General features: G+C 44.8%; 1 protein-coding gene across 2 annotated transcripts in view; it reads left to right on the forward strand.

Moving 5' to 3' along the window:
* Nucleotides 1–21,974, forward strand: part of spg21 (SPG21 abhydrolase domain containing, maspardin) — a 124,135-nt gene that overhangs the window by 59,069 nt on the left and 43,092 nt on the right. For both annotated transcript variants that reach the window (XM_080214035.1, XM_080214036.1), the window contains exon 6: nt 10,774–10,919. In XM_080214035.1, coding sequence (XP_080070161.1) covers nt 10,774–10,919 — 146 coding nt within the window. The remainder of the gene's footprint in view (nt 1–10,773; nt 10,920–21,974) is intronic.

Below are 21,974 nucleotides of genomic sequence, written 5' to 3' on the forward strand. Positions count from 1 at the left end.
GAGGACTTTGAATAGTGTGGAGGAGCAGAGGGATCTAGGTGTATGTGTGCATAGATCCCTGAAAGTTGGGAATCAAGTAGATAAGGTTGTTAAGAAGGCATACGGTGTCTTGGCGTTCATTGGTAGGGGGATTGAATTTGGGAGTCGCAGCGTCATGATGCAACTGTACACAACTCTGGTGCGGCCGCACTTGGAGTATTGTGTGCAGTTCTGGTCCCCACATTACAGGAAGGATGTAGAGGCTTTGGAGAGGGTGCAGAGGAGGTTTACCAGGATGTTGCCTGGTATGGAGGGGAGATCCTATGAGGAGAGACTGAGAGATTTGGGGTTGTTTTCGCTGGAAAGAAGGCGGCTAAGAGGGGACCTTATTGAAACATATAAGATGATTAGAGGTTTAGACAGGGTGGATAGTGATAGCCTTTTTCCTAGGATGGAGAAAGCTAGCACGAGGGGGCACGGCTTTAAATTAAGGGGGGGGGTAGTTATAGGACTGATGTCAGGGGTAGGTTCTTTACCCAGAGGGTGGTGAGGGACTGGAATGCCCTGCCAGCTGCAGTTGTAAATGCACCTAGTTTGGGGGCGTTTAAGAGATCTGTGGATAGGTTTATGGACGAAATGGGATTGGTTTAGATTAGTGGGTTAGTGTTGTTTTTTTTTAAAAAGCTGGTCGGCGCAACATCGTGGGTCGAAGGGCCTGTTCTGCGCTGTAATGTTCTATGTTCTATGTTCTGTCCATCTGGTCAACCCATCGATGTATGGGATTGAACATTTAATTTATGAAGAGAGGTTAGATAGACTTGGATTGTTTTTGTTGGAGCAGAGAAGACTAAGGGAACAACCTGGTTGAGGTGTGCAAGATTATGATCAGCATGGACAGATTAGCTAAGGAGCAGCTGTTCTCCTTAGTTGAAGGGTCAGTCGTGAGGGAACGTAGGCTGAATGTGAGGGGCAAGAGGTTTAGCGGGGGTGTGAGGAAAAACTTTTTACACAGAGAGGGGTGACGGTCTGGAATGTGCTGCCTTGGAGGGTGGTAGAGGTGGATTACCTTGCATTTAAAAGTGAGCACCTGGTATGTCATAATGTTCAGGGCTATGAACCAAGTGTTGGGATTAGGTGGGAATCAGGTGTTTCTCATATTGGTGTGGACTCGATGGGCGGAAGGGCCTCTTCAGCACTGTAGGATTCTGTTATCTTCTTGTTACCTACGACCTTCTTCATTCTTAAATCTTGGTGTTATCTGCAGACTAGCTTATCATTCCTGCCCCTGCATTATCATCTATATCATTCATGTTTATAACAAAGTGTAAGGGTCCCTGCACTGATCCTTGTGGTATGTTTCTGGACACCGGCCTCCAGTCACTACCTTCTACCACCACCCTTTGTATCCTATCGCTAAGCCAGTTTTGGATCCATCTCACCAATGTGCTTCAGCCTTCTCAGTCAGTCTCTCGTGTGGGACCTTGTCAAATGCTTTGCTAAAATCTATATATACTACATTAATTGCCTTTCCCCTATCCATGCATTTGACCACATTTTCAAAAATTTCTATCAAATTTATTAGGCATGACCTCCATCTGACAAGACCATGCTGACTATCCTTAATTAACCATGCCTTTCCAAGTGGAGATTAATCCTTTCCTTCAGAATTTTCTCCAGTAGTTTCCCTAGCACTGATGTGAGACTCACCAGTGTGTAATTTCCTGGTTCATCTCTACCACATTTCTTGAAAAAGGGAACCACATTAGCCATTCTCCGGCCCTTTGCCACCTAACCCGCAACCAGAGAGGAATTAAAAGTTTGTGTCAGAGCCCTTACAATTTCCTGTCTAGCCTCGCAGCAGCCATTCATCTGGGCCTCCAATACCTTTTTATTTACTATATCAAACTGCAAGTTCCTGAACTTTGTACCTACATTCTCCTTTTCCTGGGTGAAGACCAATGAGAAGTATTCACTTAACATCCTTCCAATCTCCTATGGCTTCACACACAGATTGCCCTTTGGTCTCTAATGGGCCCTACTGTTTTTCTGGTTAATCTCTTTCCTTAATATTTATGAAATATCTTGGGATTCTCCCTAATTTAGTTCACAAGTTCTTTTTCACGTGTTCTTTTTCTTCTAATTACTTTCTTAAATTCCCTCTTGCACTTCCCATATTCCCCTTTGCAAATCCATTCTAACTTTGATTATACCACTGCTTTCCAAAAGCTGAGTTGTGAAAGCCTTAATAATGGACCCTAGCAAGTTCCCCAATGCTGATGGTAAGCTCACTGGTCTATAGTTCCCTGTTCTCTCTCTATTTCCCTTACACAGTCCTGAAGTGTCCTAGACATCCAGGGTTCCCTAAATATTTCTCTTACATTTCTTCCTGTAAGGAACATGTTGTATCTGTGCTCTCCCCAGTCCCTTTTTGAATGCCCCCCACTGCTCTACTGTAGACTTTCCCACAAGGAGCTGTTGCCAGTCAACTTTGGTCAGATCCTGCCTTTTTTAAAATAAAATCTACCTTCCCCCAACCCAAAGCCATCTTTTGTAGGCCATCTTTTCCCTTGTCCATAACAAATTCAAACCATACTGTGTTGTCGCTATCGCTAAACTGCTCCCCACTGCCTCATTGAACGCTTCTCTAGTTTCATTCCCCAGATCCAGACCACGCCACCCTTTGTTAGGCCTCTACATGTTGATACAAAAAAAACTTCCCTGATTACATTTCAGGAAATCCACTCTGTCTAAACTATGACTATCCCAATTTATATTAGGGAAGTTGAAATCTCCTAATAATCTGATTATTATTCTTACACGCCACAATGAAGTGTCTGCTGCTCTGTTTCCTGTTGACATCCAATAATGTGGCTGCCCCCTTAACATTCCTAAGTTCTACCCACAATACGTCGTTTGAAGACGTTCCAAGACATCGTGTCTCCTTTATTGCAGTAGTTAACTCCTTAATTAATAAAGCTACACCATCTCTCTTTTTACCCCTCTTCTATCATGCCTCAAGATCCTATACCCTGGAATGTTGAATTGCCAGTCAACATTTGAGGGAATTGCGCATGGCAACAATATCACACTTTCATGTGTCAATCCGCACCCTTACTTCATTTCAGTCCTAAATGGTGTATCCCGATCCCTCAGTCTGTGGTCCACGGTTCTAGACTCCTTATTCTTCTTAACTCCAGTGAATAAAATCCTAATAAAATCAAGATAGATAAGTCGTTGGGACCGGATGGGATGTACCCCAGGTTACTGTGGGAGGTGAGGGAAGTGATTGCAGAGCCCCTGGCAATGATCTTTGCATCGTCGATGGAGACAGGAGAGGTTGCAGAGGATTGGAGGATTGCAGATGTGGTTCCTATTTTCAAGAAAGGGAACAGGGATAGCCTGGGAAATTACCGACTGGTGAGTCTGATCTCAGTGGTTGGTAAGTTGATGGAGAGGATTCTGAGGGACAAGATTTATGAGCATTTAGAGAAGTTTAGAATGATCAGGAATAGTCAGTACGGTTTTGTCAAGGGCAGGTCGTGCCTTACAAGCCTAGTTGAGTTCTTTGAAAATGTGACTGAACACATTGACGAAGGAAGAGCAGTGGATGTGGTTTACATGGACTTCAGCAAGGCGTTTGATAAGGTCCCCCATGCAAGACTTCTTGAGAAGGTGACAGTACATGGGATCCAAGGGGCTTTTTCCTTGTGGATCCAGAACTGGCTTGCCTGCAGGAGGCAGAGGGTGGTTGTGGATGGGTCTTTTTCTGCATGGAGGTCGGTCACCAGTGAAGTGCCCCAGGGACCCTTGCTGTTTGTCATTTTCATAAATGACCTGGATGAGGAAGTGGAGGGATGGGTTAGTAAGTTCGCTGACGATACGAAGGTTGGTGGTGTTGTGGATAGTTTGGAGGGATGTCAGAAGTTGCAGCATGACATAGATAGGATGCAAGACTGGGCGGAGAAGTGGCAGATGGACTTCAACGCGGATAAATGTGTAGTGGTCCATTTTGGCAGGACCAACAGGATGCAGGAGTACAATATTGAGGGTAGGAGTCTTAGCTGAGTTGAAGAGCAGAAGGATCTTGGGGTCCAGGTCCATAAGACTGTTAAATCGGCCTCGCAGGTGGAGGATGTGGTCAAGAAGGCGTATGGTGTACTGGCCTTCGTTAATCGAGGGATTGAGTTTAGGAGTTGGGAGGTAATGCTGCAACTTTATAAGACCCTTGTCAGACCCCACTTGGAGTACTGTGCGCAGTACTCCAATATAAAAGTAGGGAGGTCTTGCTGCAGCTGTATAGGGCACTGGTGAGGCCGCAGCTGGAGTACTGTGTGCAGTTTTGGTCGCCGCACTTACGCAAGGATTTGGCCTTGGAGGGAGTGCAGAGGAGGTTTACGAGGCTGATGCTGGAGTTGAGGGGGTTGAGCTATGAGGAGAGGCTGAATAAACTAGGCTTGTACTCGGAGTTTAGAAGAATGAGGGGAGATCTCATTGAGACATATAAGATGATGAATGGGATGGATAGGATAGAGGTGGAGAGACTCTTCCCGCTCAGAAAGGACAGTAGGACTAGGGGGCACAGCCTCAAGATAAAGGGGGGGCGGTTTAGAACGGAATTGAGGAGGAACTTCTTCACTCAAAGGGTGGTGAATCTCTGGAATTCTCTGCCTGTTGAAGTGGTGAAGGCTGCCTCGCTAAATATTTTTAAGACGCGGGTTGATGGGTTTTTGATAAACGAGGGGATTAAGGGTTATGGGGAGAGGGCGGGAATGTGGAACTGAGCCACGACAGATCAGCCATGATCTTATTGAATGGCGGGGCAGGCTCGAAGGGCTAGATGGCCTACTCCTGCTCCTATTTCTTATGTTCTTATGTAGTTCTGGTCGCCTCACTACAGGAAGGATGTGGAAGATATTGAGAGAGTGCAGAGGAGATTTACAAGGATGTTGCCTGGATTGGGAGGCATGCCTTATGAAGATAAGTTGAAGGAGCTAGGTCTCTTCTCCCTGGAGAGACAAAGGTTGAGAGTCGACCTGATAGAGGCTTATAAAATGTTGAGAGGAATAGATAGGGTGGATTCTCAGAGGCTATTTCCCAGGGCTGAAATGGTTGCTATGAGAGGACACAGGTTTAAGGTCCTGGGAAGCAAGTACAGAGGAGATGTTAAGGGAAAGTTTTTCACTCAGAGGGTGGTGAGTGAGTGGAATCGGCTGCCGTCGGTGGTGGTAGAGGCGAACTCGCTGGGGTCTTCTGAAAGACTTCTGGATGAGTATATGGGATCTGATGGCATTGGGAATTAGTGATCGGCGCAACTTGTGGGCCGAAGGGCCTGTTTGTGCTGTAGTGTTCCAAGTTCTATTAAAACTCAATCTCTTTTCGTACATCAGTCCTATTATCCCACGAATCACTTTGGCAAATCTTTGCCGCATTCCCTCTGTAGCAAGTACCTCCTCTCTCAGATAAGGAGACCAAAACTGCACACAACATTCCAGGTGTCGTTTCACCAAGGCTCTGTATAACTGCACAAAACATCCCTGTTCCTGTACTTGAATCCTCTTGCTATGAAAGCCAACGTACCATTTACTTCACCTCCTACTGCACTTGCATGCTTACATTCAGTGACTGATGTACAAGGACACCTTGGTCTCATTGCATGTTCCCCTCTTAATTTATAGCCTTTTCGATAATCATCTTTCCAATTTTTGCTACCAAAGTGGATAACCTCACATTTATACTGCATCAGCCATGTATTTGCCCACTTATTTGTCCAAATCACACTGAAGTATCTCTGCAGTTTCCTCACAGCTCACCCTTCCACTCAGCTTTGTGTCATTTGCAAATTTGGAAACATTATATTTAGTTTGCTTATCTAAATCATTGGACATTGTGAATAGCTGGGGGCCCAGCACTGATTCCTGTGATCCCCCACTAGTCGCTGCCTGTCTCTTAGAAAAAAGCCCGTTTATTCCTACTCATTTTTTCCTGTCTGCCAACCAGTTTTCAATCCATCTCAATACACTATCCTGATCCCATCTACTTTAATTTTACATTGCCTCTTATTAGGGACCTTGTGATCGCCTTTTGAAACCAAATAAACCACATCCACTGGCTCCCCCACATCAACTCTTCTAGTTATATCCTTGAAGAATTACAATAGATTTGTCAAGCACGATTTACTGGACATCAGGCAGATGGGTCCATAATTCCCTGTTTCCTCTCTGCATCCCTTTTTAAATGAGCAGCGCGGTAACACAGTGGTTAGCACTGCTGCTTCACAGCTGCAGGGACCTGGGTTCGATTCCTGACTTGTCACAGTCTGTGTGGAGTTTGCACATTCGCTTCATGTCTACGTGGGTTTCCTCCGGGTACTCAGATTTCCTCCCACAGTCCAAAGATGTGTGGGTTAGGTTGATTGGCCACGCTAAAATTGCCCCTTAGTGTCCTGAGATGCGTAGATTAGAGGGATTAGTGGATAAATATGTAGGGCTATGGGGGTAGGGTCTGGGTGGGATTGTGGTTGGCACAGACTCGATGGGCCAACTGGCCTCTTTCTGCACTGAAGGGTTTCTATGCTTTCTGTGATTTTAAATAGTAGGGTTATGTTGGCTACCCTCCAATATGTAGGAACTGTTCCAGAGTCTATAGAACCTTGGAAGATGACCATCAATATACCCACTATTTCGAGGGCCACTTCTTTCAACACTCTGGGATGTGTAGTTAGAACAGAAGAAAAATGGAACAAAATAGGGGACACTCAAACCCTTGACTGGGCACACAATGTGAAGTGACACTGTTTGTCAAGAATAAGGACATGATATACTCCTTGGATAACAACCAAGTTACCCCTGGATGACTCACTGGGGGTAAGCCATGGGGTACAGGTCTCTGTCACAGAGTCTGCCCCTGTTGCTCAGAAGGAAAGGAGGGAGAGGAGTAAAGCAATAGTCATTAGGGACTCCATAGTTAGGGGGACAAATAGGAATCGCAGTTGGTGTATTGCCTCCCAGGTGCCAGGGTCCGTCATGTCTCAGATCATATTTTCGGGATCCTTAAGTGGGAGGGGGACCAGCCCCAAGTCATGGTCCACTTAGGCATCAAAGACATAGGTAGGAAAAGGGATGGGGATGTAAGGCAGAAATTCAGGGAGTTAGGGTGGAAGCTTAGAGCTAGAACAAACAAGAGTTTCTGGTTTGTTACCTGTGCCATGTGACAGCGAGGAGAGGAATAGGGAGAGAGAGTAGTTGAACACGTGGCTACAGGGATGGCGCAGAAGGGAGGGATTCCGATCCTTGGATAATTGGGGGTCATTCTGGGGTAGGTGGGACCTCTACAAATGGGTTGATCTACAACTGAACCAGAGGGGTACCAATATCTGGGGGGGGGGATTTGCCAATGCTCTTTGGGAGGGTTTAAACTAATTCAGCAGGAGGATGGGAGCCTGAATTGTAGCTCCAGTGTACAGGAGGTTGAGAGTGGTAAGGTCATGAATAAGGCTTCAAGGTCGCAGGAGTGTACCAGCAGGCAGGAATTTGGTTTGAAGTGTGTCTACAAAGCCAGGAGCATCCGGAATAAGGTGGGTGAACTTGCAGCATGGGTTGGTACCTGGGACTTCGATGTTATGGCCATTTCGGAGACATGGATAGAGCAGAGACAGGAATGGTTGTTGTGGATACCAGGGTTTAGATGTTTCAGTAAGATCAGAGAAGATGGTAAAAGGGGGGAGGTGTGGCATTGTTAGTCAGGGACAGTATTACAGTGGCAGAAAGGACGTTTGATGAGTACTGATCTACTGAGGTTGTATGGGCTGAGGTTAGAAACAGGAAAGGAGAGGTCATCCTGTTGGGGGTTTTCTATAGGCCTCAGAAAAGTTCCAGCGATGTAGGGAAAGGATTGCAAAGATGATTCTGCATAGGAGCGAAAGTAACAGGGTAGTTGTTATGGGGGACTTTAACTTTACAAATATTGACTGGAAAAGCTATAGTTCAAGTACTTTAGATGGGTCAGTTTTTGTCCAATGTGTGCAGGAGGGTCTCCTGACACAGTAGATAGGCCAACAAGAGGCCGCATTGCATTTGGTACTGGGCAGTGAACCAGGCCAGATGTTAGATTTGGAGGTAGGTGGACACTTTGGTGATAGTGACTACAATTCGGTTACTTTTACATTAGCAATGGAAAGGGATGGGTATATACTGCAGGGCAAGAGTTATAGCTGGGGGAAAGGAAATTATGATGCGATTAGGCAAGATTTAGGATGCATAAGATGTGGAAGGAAACTGCAGGGGATGGGCACAATTGAAATGTGGAGCTCGTTCAAGGAACAGCTACTGCGTGTCCCTGATAAGTATGTACCTGGCAGGCGGGAAGTGGTCAAGCAAGGGAACCATGGTTTACTATAGTTGAATCACTTGTGAAGAGGAAGAAGGAGACTTATGTCAAGATGAGACGTGCAGGCTCAGTTAGGGCGCTTGAAAGTTACAAGTTAGCCAGGAAGGACCTAAAGAGAGAGCTTTTTCCTGTGTTCACACAGGAAAAAGACAACATTGTCAAGGAGAATAATGAGATACAGGCTACTGGACTAGACGGGATTGAGGTTCATAAAGAGGAGGTGTTAGCAATTCTGGAAAGTATGAAAATAGATAAGTCCCCTGGGCCGAATGGGATTTATCCTAGGATTCTCTAGGAGGCTAGGGAGCAGATTGCAGAGTCTTTGGCTTTGATCTTGAGGTCATTATTGTCTACAGGAATAGTGCCTGAAGACTGGAGGATAGCAAATGTTATTCAAGAAGTGGAATAGAGACAACCCTGGTAATTATAGACCTGTGAGCCTTACTTCTGTGGTGGGCAAAGTTTTGGAAAGGATTATAAGAGATAGGATTTATAATCATCTAGAAAGGAATAATTTAATTAGGGATCGTCAACACGGTTTTGTAAAGGGTAACTCATGCCTCAGAAACCTTACTGAGTTCTTTGAGAAGGTGAACAAAGAGGTGGATAAGGGTAAAGCAGTTGATGTGGTGTACATCGATTTCAGTAAGGAGTTTGATAAGGTTCCCCACGGTAAGCTATTGCAGAAGATACGGAGGCGTGGGATTGAGGGTGATTGAGCGGTTTGGATCAGAAATTGCCTAGCTGCAAGAAGATAGAGGGTGATGGTTGGTGGGAAACGTTCATCCTGGTGTTCAGTTACTAGTGGTGTACCACAAGGATCTGTTTTGAGGCCACTGCTGTTTGCCATTTTTATAAATGACCTGGATGAGGGCGTAGAAGGATGAGTTAGTAGATTTGCAGATGGCATTAAAGTTGGTGGAGTTGTGGACAGTGCGGAAGGATGTTGCAGGTTACAGAGGGACATAGATACGCTGTAGAGCTGGGCTAAAAGATGGCAAATGGAGTTTAATGTGGATAAGTGTGAAGTGATTCACTTTGGAAGGAGTAACAGGAATACAGAGTACTGGGCTAATGGTAAGTTACTTGGTAGCGTGGATGAGCAGAGAGATCTCGGTGTCCATGTGCCTAGATCCCTGAAAGTTGGCCCCTAGGTTGATAGGGTTGTTAAGAAGGCGTATGGTGTGTTAGCTTTTATTGGTAGAGGGATTGAGTTTAGGAGCCATGAGGTCATGTTGTGGCTGTACAAAACTCTGGTGCGGCCGCAGTTGGAATATTGCGTATAGTTCTGGTCGCTATAAGAAGGATGTGGAAGCATTGGAAAAGATGCAGAGGAGGTTTACCAGGATGTTGCCTGGTATGGTGGGAAAGTCTAATGAGAAAAGGCTGAGGGACTTGAGGCTGTTTTCGTTAGAGAGAAGAAGGTTAAGAGGTGATTTAATAGAGGCATATAAGATGATCAGAGGATTAGATAGGGTGGACAGTGAGAGCCTTTTTCCTTGGGTGGTGATGGCTAGCACGAGGGGACATGGCTTTAAATTGAGGGGTGATAGATATAGGACAGATGTTAGAGGTAGGTTCTTTACTTAGAGTAGTAAGAGCATGGAATGCCCTGCCTGCAACAGTAGTGGATTCGCCAACATTAGGGGCATTTAAATGGCCATTGGATAAACCTCATCTAATTGAGGTAGAGGAGCAGAAGAGTGTAGGGATGAGAATCACAAATCATTTAAAGTACTGATGAAAGTTAATAACTCTGTTTTAAAAAAAACAAACCAAGTTCCATGGTTCATTTATAAAGTGGTAGAACTGAAAAGCAGAGAAGTTAGTTAAATTGGCGTAGAATTATCATTGGAAGATACTTGGTGTGTTTTGCACAGTTCTGGTTCCTATTATAAAAAGGATATGGAGCATTGCAAAAGGTGCAAAAAAGATTCCTGAGGATGAAACAGGAAATCCGAGGTGGTCACTATCACAAAAGATTGAACTGGTTAGCATTACTTTTTCTAGAAAAAGAAAACAAAGATTTGATCAGATAAAAGGCCTTTAGAAATGAAATGAAGATAGCCACTGGTATTCAGAAGGATTTTTTTTCCTCAAAGAATAATAAAAATGTGTAAAGCACATACCACAGGAAGTTAAGTAAGCAGAAGAGAGAAAGAAATAGAAGGAAATGGTTGTTGAAGGAAGTTAAGGTGTGGTGGGAGCTGGTGGGAACCTTCCTCGCACACAAATGCTGTTTGGGCTGAGTGAACTGTTTCTAGAGTGCTGGAGATTTTATGAAATCTTTGACAAAAATTATCAGATAATATGGAATTTATCTGCAAGGGTAAATTGTGGAAATTCACTTGAACTTCAGTATCAAAATAGGCATTATAACCTAATACCAGCCCAATCTGACTTGCACAGGTTCACATTTTTGGTGCTTCCTTGGGAGGATTTTTGGCACAGAAGTTTGCAGAATATGCTCATAAATCACCCAGAGTTCATTCTCTTATCTTATGTAACTCATTCAGCGACACATCGATCTTCAACCAGTCTTGGACTGCTAGCAGGTGAGAAACGAATGTATTAAAAATTTATCTTGTAAAATAATCATTTACATCTAATCATCTTGGAACCCATTTAGATAAAGTGGTATTGTAGAATCTGCATTCCTTCCTGTGTTTCCTGGGTATTTTGCCCTCTAGTTGTGAAACTCTGCCTTCTTGATCAAGGGTGTATTGCCCTCCAATCATTTTATGTATAAAGCTCCAACAATAATTACATTTTGAAGGAATGAGACTTGCACAAGGTAATTTTCAGTGCAAGAGGTTGTTCCACTGTAGTTAAGATTTATTATATCCTTAATATACTTAAATTACATTTAACTTTTCAGATGAGATTAGAGCCTAGGCATCTTGTACAACTTGCATGGGGGGATCATAGAAACAAAATCCCTACAGTGCAGAACAGGCTATTCAGCCCATTGTGTCTGCACCAATTCTCTGACGAAGAATCTTACCTGGGCTCTTCCTTTCTCCCTCTCCCGTACCCCTGTAACCCCACACTTCACCTAACCTGCATACCTTTAGACTGTGGGGGAGAAAGCCAGAGCACCTGGAGGAAATCCGTGCAGACACAGGAACCTGTGCAAATGCCACACAAGGCTGAATTGAACCTTGGTCACTGAAAGTGGCTCTTTGACCCATTTTGTTTGTGCCAGCTATTGAGCCCCCATCTATTCTGATCTCATTTTCCAGCACTTGGTCAGTAGGTTTGTATACCATGGCATTTCAAGTGCTCAACTAAATGCCTTTTAAATGTTGTTAGGGTTCCCACCTCTACTAATCTTTCAGACAGAGCCTTCCAGATTGCCACCAGCTTCTGGGTGAAAAAGTATTTCCACAAATCCCCTCTAAATCTCCTGCCCCTTAAATCAATGCCCCTGGTTATTTACCCCACCACTAAGGGGAGAAAGTTTTTCCTATTGCTGTCTCTCAAAATTTTGTACATCTCAATAAGATCCCCCCTCAACTTCTTTGCTCTAAGGAAAACAACCCCAACCTAACCAGCCTCCCTTTTCATAGCTGAATCACTCCAGCCCAGGTCACATCCTGGTGAATCTCTGCACCCTTCCTAGTGCAATGACATCCTCCCTGTAGTGTGGTGAGACAGTGCTCTAGCTGTGGCCCAACTAGTGTTTTATGGAGCTCCATCATAACCTCCTTGCTTTTATATTCTGTGCCCTAGCTGATAAAGGCAAGTATCCCACATGTCTTCTTGTGTTTGCTGGCATCTGATTCTAAGCTCTTTGCCTCATCCTGTACTGCAACTCTTAATATCCCATCCTCTTCAGGTCCTTTTCTTCTTGCATCCACTTTATAATTGTAAATTTAGTGTGTATGACAGTGCATAGCCATTATGGCACAGTTGGAGGTCATTCAGCTTATCAAGTTATTGCCAGTTGTGCCTAGTCCCCTGCTCTATTCCTCTAGCCCTGAAAATGTATTTCCCTCAGGGGTCCTTTAGATGCTGTTGATCATTTCACCTTCCATCGCTCTGAATTTCAGGCTGTTACCTCACAGGCAAGAAAGTTTGTTCTCCCCTGTTTCTTTCGCCTGAAACTTTAAATATACGAGCCCTAATCCTTGTACCATTAGCTTTGGGAACAGCTTTCCTTTGTCTACCTGACTTAAATTTGCCATTAACTTTACACCTTGAACAAATTTCCCTTCAGCCCCCTTTTCTCATAAATAATCCTGGTCTTCATAGAATCTTCAGTGCAGGAGGCCATTTGGCCCATAGAGCTTGCACCAACAATAATCCCATCCAGGTTCTGTCCTACCCCTGTAACTACTCTCCTAACCCCCTGACATCAAGGGGCAATTTATCATGCCAAACAACCCACATATATTTGGACTGTGGGAGGAAACCAGAGCACCTAGAGGAAACTCCACATAGACAGTGCCCCAAGGCCCGGGCCCCTGGTGCTGTGAGGCCGCAGTGCTAGCCATATACCACTGTGCTGTCTTTTGTAATGTAGCTTTGGTTGCTCATCCTTGGCTGAACACCCTTTAAGAACTGTCACTTTCCTAAAGTGCAGTGGCCAGAACTGGCTGCAATACCAAAGTTTAGGTTCTACATTCAAATATTTACTGAGCTCTAAATTGTATATGTTTTGCTAACTAGTCTGCCAATATGATAGTGATGGTTGGAGATTGTGCGAGAGAATCTCTGTGCGCCTACCTTTCTCTGCGTCTTCATGCGCCTCTGCATGCTTGTCTCTGTGTGTGGGTGTCCTTGTGTGTGTCTTTGCAGTTGTTACCCAGACGTTGAAAGAGATTTTAATTCTTCTAACTATTTCTCACTAACTATTACAATCATAGAATCCCTACAGTGCAGAAAAGGCCATTTGGCCCATTGAGTTTGCGCCAACCCTCTGACAGAGCATCTTAGCCAGGTCTCCTCCCCCGCCCTTTCCCTGAAACCTTTCGCATTCCCCATGGCTAATCCATCTAACATGCACATCTTTGGAGCTAAGGGGCAATTTAGCATGATTGATCCACATAACCACAATTCGGTTACGTTCACCTTAGTGATGGAAAGGGATAGGCATGAACCTCGGGTCAGTAGTTTTAGCTGGGGGAAGGGTAATTATGAGGCTATTAGGAGAGAATTAGGAAGCATTGATTGGACTAGGAGATTACAGGGACTAGGAACGTCTGAAATGTGGAGTTTTTTCAAGGAGCAGCTACTGCGGGTCTGTGATAGGTATGTCCCTGTCAGGCAAGGAGGAATTGGTAGGGCTAGGGAACCGTGGTGCACAAAAAAAGTTGATTTGTTGGTTAGGAAGAAGAAGGAGGCTTATGTTCGGATGAGGCTTGAGGGCTCGGGTAGTGCAGTAGAAAGCTTTAGATTGGCTAGGAGGGAGTTGAAGAGGGAGTTAAGAAGGGCTAGAAGAGGGCATGAGATGACTTTGGCTGATAGGATTAAGGAGAATCCTAAGGCGTTCTATAGGTATGTCAAGAACAGAAGGTTGGTTAGGGCAAGATTAGGGCCAGTTACAGACAGTAGGGGGAAGTTGTGTGTGGAACCGGAAGAGATTGGAGAGGCATTGAACCATTATTTCTCTTTGGTGTTCACGCAGGACGATATGAATGTAGCTGAGGAGGTCACTGGGGTGAAGGGGTGTAAAATAGAAAGTATTGCAGTTGATACAGAGGATGTGTTGGATATTCTAGAAGGGTTGAAAATAGATAAGTCCCCTGGTCCAGACGGGATTTACCCTAGGATTCTATGGGAGGCAAGAGAGGTGATTGCAGAGCCACTGGCTCTGATCTTCAGGTCGTCGTTGGTCTCTGGTATAGTACCGGAAGATTGGAGGACAGCGAATGTTGTCCCATTGTTTAAGAAGGGGAACAGAGACTTCCCTGGGAATTATAGACCAGTGAGTCTTACTTCTGTAGTGGGCAAGGTTTTAGAAAGAATTATTAGGGATAGGATTTATAGTTATTTGGAGAGTAATGAATTGATTAGAGATAGCCAGCATGGTTTTGTAGCGGGAAGGTCGTGCCTTACTAACCTTATTGAGTTCTTTGAGAAGGTGACCAAAGAGGTGGATAGGGGTAAGGCAGTAGACGTGGTATATATGGATTTTAGTAAGGCGTTTGATAAGGTTCACCATGGTATGCTTCTGCAGAAAATGCAGATGTATGGGATTGGTGGTAATTTAGGTACTTGGATCATTAATTGGTTAGCAGATAGGAGACAGAGGGTGGTGGTTGATGGTAATTATTCATCATGGAGTTCGGTTACGAGTGGTGTGCCTCAGGGATCTGTTTTGGGGCCACTGCTGTTTGTAATCTTTATTAATGATCTGGATGAGGGTATAGTTGGGTGGATTAGTAAGTTTGCTGATGACACCAAAGTCGGAGGTGTGGTAGATTGTGAGGAAGGGTGTCGAAGTTTGCAGGGTGACTTGGACAGGTTGCAGAGCTGGGCCGCGAGGTGGCGGATGGAGTTTAATGCAGAGAAGTGTGAGGTAATCCATTTCGGTAGGAATAACAGATGTGTTGAGTATAGGGCTAACGGGAGGACTTTGAATAGAGTGGAGGAGCAGAGGGATCTAGGTGTATGTGTACATAGATCCCTGAAAGTTGGGAATCAAGTAGATAAGGTTGTTAAGAAGGCGTACGGTGTCTTGGCGTTTATTGGTAGGGGGATTGAATTTAGGAGTCGCAGCGTCATGTTGCAACTGTACACAACTCTGGTGCGGCTGCACTTGGAGTACTGTGTGCAGTTCTGGTCCCCACATTACAGGAAGGATGTGGAGGCTTTGGAGAGGGTGCAGAGGAGGTTTACCAGGATGTTGCCTGGTATGCAGGGGAGGTCCTATGAGGAGAGACTGAGGGATTTGGGGTTGTTTTCACTGGAAAGAAGGCGGCTAAGAGGGGATCTTATAGAAACATATAAGATGATTAGAGGTTTAGATAGGGTGGATGGTGATAGCCTGTTTCCTCGGATGGAGAAAGCTAGCACGAGGGGGCATGGCTTTAAATTAAGGGGGGGTAGTTATAGGACGGATGTCAGGGGCAGGTTCTTTACCCAGAGGGTGGTGAGGGACTGGAATGCCCTGCCTGCTGCAGTTGTAAATGCGCCTAGTTTGGGGGCGTTTAAGAGATTGGTGGATAGGTTTATGGACGAAAAGGGATTGGTTTAGATTAGTGGGTCAATGTTTTTTTTAAAAATAAGACTGGTCGGCGCAACATTGTGGGCCGAAGGGCCTGTTCCGCGCTGTAATGTTCTATGTTCTATGTTCTAACCTGCACAACTTTGGACTGTGGGAGGAAAGTGGAGCACCTGGAGAAAATGTGCAAACTCCACACAGATAGTGACCCAAACTGGGAATCGAACCCAGGTCCCTGGTCCTCTGAGGAAGCAGTGTTAACCACTGTACCATTCCCTATTGTTGTAATCCTGTTAGAACCATTCAAAGTTTGCTTATTAAATTGGATATCTCCCAACGCTGTGCAATTGCCTGGAAGAAGTTTGCACATTTAGGCAATTTTTGTGAGACCCCTTACTTGCAAAGTCCCAAGAGGGATTCACCAGCATATCCCTGTAGTCCGACGCTGGGGAACTTGGAAGTAACATTCTAGTTGTTCAAAACAAAATTATATATTTTTTAGCAATGATCTTCACATTGTCGTAAGACCAACTACTATTAGATCCCACATTCTCCCTCCTTTAAACAATTAATTTCTTTGCTTTGTAAGTATTAACAGAGTAATCAGAGAAAATGTAGGTCTTCCTTATTTTCATTATAACACAAGGTGTACCTGTTTCAGCATGTGTAATGACTTCTTGGATAAGAACACTTACTAAAACAATCTGGCTGTTTGCATTAGCTTATTTTATGTTGAAAATTTCTCCTCTTTCCAACACTTTGTTTCTGCAAACAAAGTTAATTTTCAAACTTTTTTCAGTGACATCCTTTATCAAATGAATATCGTCTCAAAGAAAATAGTTATTCACAGCGTTCAATCGGTAAACTTTTCTCAGATTGCACCCAGTGTTGGTTTTCCCCTAGTATATTGAGCACGGAAACATCCTTTGGTCGCCATATTATCAGAAGGACGTGGATGCTTTGGCGAGGGTACAGAAGAGGTTTACCAAGGTGTTGCCTGACCTGGAAGGTATTAGCTATGAGGAGGGGTTGGATAAACTCGGTTTGTTCTCACTGGAATGATGGAGGTTGAGGGGTGACCTGATAGAGGTTTATAAGATTGAGAGACGTGGACAGAGTGGATAGTCAGATGCTCTTTCACAGGGTAGAAAAGTCAAGTACTTTGGGCAGAGGTTTAAGGTGCATGAGGAAAACTTGAGAGGAGATATGTGAGGCACGCTCCTTTACATAGGATGGTGAATGCCTGGAGTACACTGCCCATGGAGGTGGTGGAAGCAGGTACGAAAGCGGCATTTAAGGGACAACTAGATGAATACGTGAATAGAATGGAAATGGAAGGATATGGTCTTCACAAGTGCATACGGTTTTAGCTTAGGTAGGCACCATGATTGGCGTAGGCTCGGAGGGCTGAAGGGCCTGTCCTGTACTTTGTTGTTGTTTTGAAAAAGCAGGCATATGTAAGCTTTAGGAAACTGAAGACAGACAGACCCTTTGAAGAATGTAAAGAAAGCAGGAAAGAACTTAAATGAGGAGTTAGGCGAGCTGAAAGGGGCTATAAAATGGCCTCAGCAAACAGAATTAGGGAATATCCCAAGGCATTTTATACGGATATAAGGAGGACGAGGGTAGTTAGAGAAGAGTTGGTCTGTTCAAGGACAAAGTAGGGAATTTGTGTGTAGCTGGAAAAAGTGGGATGAGGTTCTTAATTAATACTCTGCATTAGTATTCACAAAGGAGAAAGACATGGTGGTTGGTGAGTCTAGTGAGGGGTATGTTGATATTCTCTGGCATGTCAATATAAAAAAGTATCGGATGTTTTGAAAAGGTAGACAAATCCCCGGGATCTATCCCAGAATACTAAGGAAGGCGAGGGAGGAAATTGATGGGGCCTAAAAATCTTTATATTCTCTTTAGTCAGGAGACTAAAGAAGAGATCTCAGAGGACTGGAAATTGGCCAGTGTGGATAGGGTAGCAAAGAAGGCATAGTTGTTTTTATTTTTCGGCGCATTGAGTGCATGTTATGTTGCAGCTTTATAAAACTTTGGTTAGATGGCACTTAAACAGTTCTGGATGCCACATTACAGGAAGGCTTTGGAGAGGGTGCACGAGAGGCTTAACAGGATGCTGCCTGAATTAGAGGGTATAAAGTACAAGGAGAAGCTGGCCAATCTACACTTTTTTTCTCTGGAGCGGTGGAGGCTGAGGGGAGACCTGACAGTTAAAATTATGAGAGGCATAGAGGATTGACAGTCAGAATCTTTTTCCCAGAGTTGAAATGTCTAATACTTAAGAGGGAGAAAGTTCAAAGATATGAGGGGCAAGTTTTTTTCACACAGAGCGGTGTGTGTCTGGAATGTGCTGTCATGGTGGTGGTGAATACAATAGGGGCATTTAAGGGGCTTTTAGGTAAGGACATGAGTATGCAAGGGTTAGAGGGATATTGACCAAGGGCAGGTTTAGTTTAATTTGGCGTCATGTCCAGCGTTGAGGGCTGAAGAGCCTGTCCCTGTGCTTGGGGTCGTATTCTGTGTAATGCTCTTCCCTTGTTTAAGAAGATCAATAGGGATAATCTGGGAAGTTACAGGCTGGTGAGCCTTATGTCAATGACAGGGAAATTATTGGCAGAAGACTCTTAGGGACAGGATTTCTTCACATATGGAAAAATATGTACTTGTTAACGCTTTGTGTGGGGTGTTTATGTCTCACAAACCTGATTTGAGTTTTTTGAGGAAGTGACAAAGATGATTGACAAGGGCAGGGTGGTGAATATTATCTACATGGACTTCAGCAAAACCTTTGACAAGGTTTTTCATGGCAAGCTGATGCAGAAGTTGAACTCACATGGGATCCAAGGTGAGCTGGTAATATGGACTGGTTTGGTTATAAAAGATGGGGAGTAGCAGTGGAAGGGTGTTTTTCTGACTGGAGACCTGTGACCAGTGGTATTTTGCAGGGATCAATGCTGGGACCCCTGTCATCTGTAACATATGTAAATGATTTGGAAAATGTAGGTGGTCTGATTAGTAAGTTTTTGGATGACACAAAGAACAAAATCAGCCTGGGAAACAGGCCCTTCGGCCCAACGAGCCCGCACCGCCATCTCAACACCACCAGTCCCCCTCTCCACCCACGACCCTTGTCTAATGTTTTATGGCTATCCACATTGAGGGAAACTGATTTAGGGACAATTTATTACTGCCAATCAGCCTAACAGCACATCTTTGGGGTGTGGGACGAAACCGGAGCACCCAGAGAAAACCCATGCAAGCACGGGGAGAATGCGCAAACTCCCACAGACACCAGCCCAAATCCATGTGTCTGCACAGCAATCAATGATAGTCACTGAGCTGTCGTCTTGCCCAGTATCTGGTCCAGTTTAGGCACACACTAACGACATGAAGCACTAGGCCAATCTCGAACAACCAAGTACGACCCATCGCGTGTATGCCCCTCGTTGGACACAAGGCGGACCGACTTAAAACCTGTGAATGAAGAGGAAAAAATAACATTATTGTAGAGAGTGGGGGTCAATGGGTGCTATTCGGATTGGCGGTTGGTGACTAGTGGAGTGCCTCAGGGGTCGGTGCTGGGGCCTCAGCTATTTAACATTTATATAGATGATCTGGAGGAGGGAACCGAGTGTATGGTGTCGAAATTTGCTGATCACACCAAGATTGGTGGAAAGGCAAATTGTGCGGAGGGTGTGGAGAGTCTGCAGAAGGATCTAGATAGGCTGGGCGAATGGGCCAGGAACTGGCAAATGGAATTTAATGTTGGCAAGTGCGAGGTGGTCCACTTTGGTAGGAATAATGGTAGGAAGGACTATTACTTACGTGGAGAAAAACTGCAGCAGCCGGCGGTGCAGAGGGACCTCGGGGTCCTTGTGCATGAGTCGCAGAAACCCAGCTTGCAGTTGCAGCAGGTGGTCAGGAAGGCGAATGGGATGCTGGCCTTCATAGCAAGGGGGATTGAATATAAAAGTAGGGAGGTCTTGCTGCAGCTGTATAGGGCATTGGTGAGGCCGCAGCTGGAGTACTGTGTGCAGTTTTGGGCGCCGTACTTACGCAAGGATGTTTTGGCCTTGGAGGGAGTGCAGAGGAGGTTTACCAGGCTGATGCCGGAGTTGAGGGTGTTGAACTATGAGGAGAGGCTGAATAAACTAGGCTTGTACTTGTTAAGAGTTTAGAAGAATGAGGGGAGATCTCATTAAGACGTATAAGATGATGAATGGGATGGATAGGATAGAGGTGGAGAGACTCTTCCCGCTCAGAAAGGACAGTAGGACTAGGGGGCACAGCCTCAAGATAAAGGGGGGGCGGTTTAGAACAGAGTTGAGGAGGAACTTCTTCACTCAAAGGGTGGTGAATCTCTGGAATTCTCTGCCTGTTGAAGTGGTGGAGGCTACCTCGCTAAATATTTTTAAGAAGAGGGTTGATGGGTTTTTGATAAGAGAGGGGATTAAGGGTTATGGGGAGAGGGTGGGAATGTGGAACTGAGCCACGACAGATCAGCCATGATCTTGTTGAATGGCGGGGCAGGCTCGAAGGGCCAGATGGCCTACTCCTGCTCCTATTTCTTATGTTCTTATATCCATTTACCTTACCAGGGACGCCCCAATTCTAATGACCCTTATTTAAAACAATCTCCTATATCCACCCATCTCCAACCCACTCATGTGCCTGTCTAAGTTACTCTTAAATGACTCTAGCGTGTTTGCCTCCACCACCTTACTTGGCAGAGCATTCCATACCCCCACTACCCTCTGTGTGAAAAACCTCCCTCTAATATGTGTTATACCTCTCCCCCCTCACCTTAAGTCCATGGTCCCTTGTCCCATGTGTCTCTATCATAGGAAATAGCTTACCTCTGTTTACTTTATCTATACCCTTCATAATCTTATATATCGCTATTAGATCCCCCCTCAGACGCTGTCTTTCAAGGGAAAAGAGCCCCAATTTCTTCAATCTTTCCTCATACCCCAGTCCTTCCATACCAGGCAACATCCTGGTAAACCTCCTCTGCAGTCTCTCCAGAGTCTCCACGTCCTTCCAGTAGTAAGGCGACCAGAACTGGACGCAGTACTCTAAATGCGGCCTAACCAATGTTCTGTACAACTGCAACATTATATAGGGGGTGCTGTGGACAGAGAGGACTATATGACTCTAACACTGCATTCTGCACTCTCTTGTTTCCTTCTCTATGAATGGTATGTTTTGTCTGTGTAGAGTGCAAGAAACAATACTTTTCACTGTATGTTAATACATGTGACAATAAAACAAATCAAGAATTGCCAGAAGATACGTCAGTTTATAGCATTTATTGGCCATCCCTAATTGCTCATTCTAAGGTGGATGTGAATTGCTGCAGTCCATGTGGTGTAGGTACATCAACAGTGTTATTAGAGAGAAAATTGTACGGTTCTCACCCAGCGTCAATGAAGGAATGGCAATATATTTCAAAGTCAGGATGGTATGTGGTTTGGAGTGGAACTTCCGGATGGCAGTGCTCTCGGGCATCTGTAGCCGTTGTCCTTCTGAATGGTAGTGTCATGGATTTGGAAGGTGCTGTCTATGGAGTCTTGCTGAGTCCCTACTGTGCATCTTATAGTTGGTACACACTGTTACAGTGAATCGGTGAGGGAGGAAGTGAACTTTTTGTGGAAGGGCTGCCAATCAAGCAAGCCCTTGTGTAGTGTTGAGATTCTTGAGTGTTGTTGGAGTTGCACTAATCCAAGTAAATAATATGGACACAGAGTATTAATATGGAGTAAGTAATATGGATGCAGAGTACAGAGTATTTAGAGTATTCCATCATACTCCTGACTTGTGCTTAGCACAAGCTTTGAGGGAGTCAAAGTGATTTACCCGCTGCAGGATTCTTAGCCTCTGACCTGCTCTTGTAGCCACAGTATTTGTATGGCTAGTTAGCTCAGTTGATAGGAGAGTTGTTTCAAAATGTGGAGCAACGCCAACAGCACAGGTTCAATTTCCATAATGGTTCTATTCCATCTGAGGTTATCCAACCTTCCCTCTGGCCTGAGGTGTGGTGACCCTCAGGTTAAATTGCCAGCAGTCAGCTCTGCCCCCTCAAAGTGGAGAACTTGACCTTCTATCCACCACAGGGTCTGAAGTTTGCTGATGATTGCACAATATTCAGCAACATGGTCCTCCAGGATGATGCCAACTTTCACAGCTATTTCAGTTTCTGGTCAGTGGTAACCCCTAGGCTGATGATGTTAATGCACATCAAGGGGTGATGTTTACATACTCATTTGTTGAAGATGTCATAGCCCAGCACTTGTGCAGCACAGATTTACTTGCTGCTTGTCAGCTGAAACTTGGATATTATACAGGTGTTGCTGCATTTGGACATTGACTGCTTCAGTATCGAAGGATTTGTGAATGTTGCTGAATATTGTGCAATCATTAGCAAACTTCAGAC

The sequence above is a fragment of the Carcharhinus amblyrhynchos genome, chromosome 28 (genome assembly GCF_965287045.1).
Source record: "Carcharhinus amblyrhynchos chromosome 28, sCarAmb.v2.hapA, whole genome shotgun sequence".
Lineage (NCBI taxonomy): Eukaryota > Metazoa > Chordata > Chondrichthyes > Carcharhiniformes > Carcharhinidae > Carcharhinus > Carcharhinus amblyrhynchos.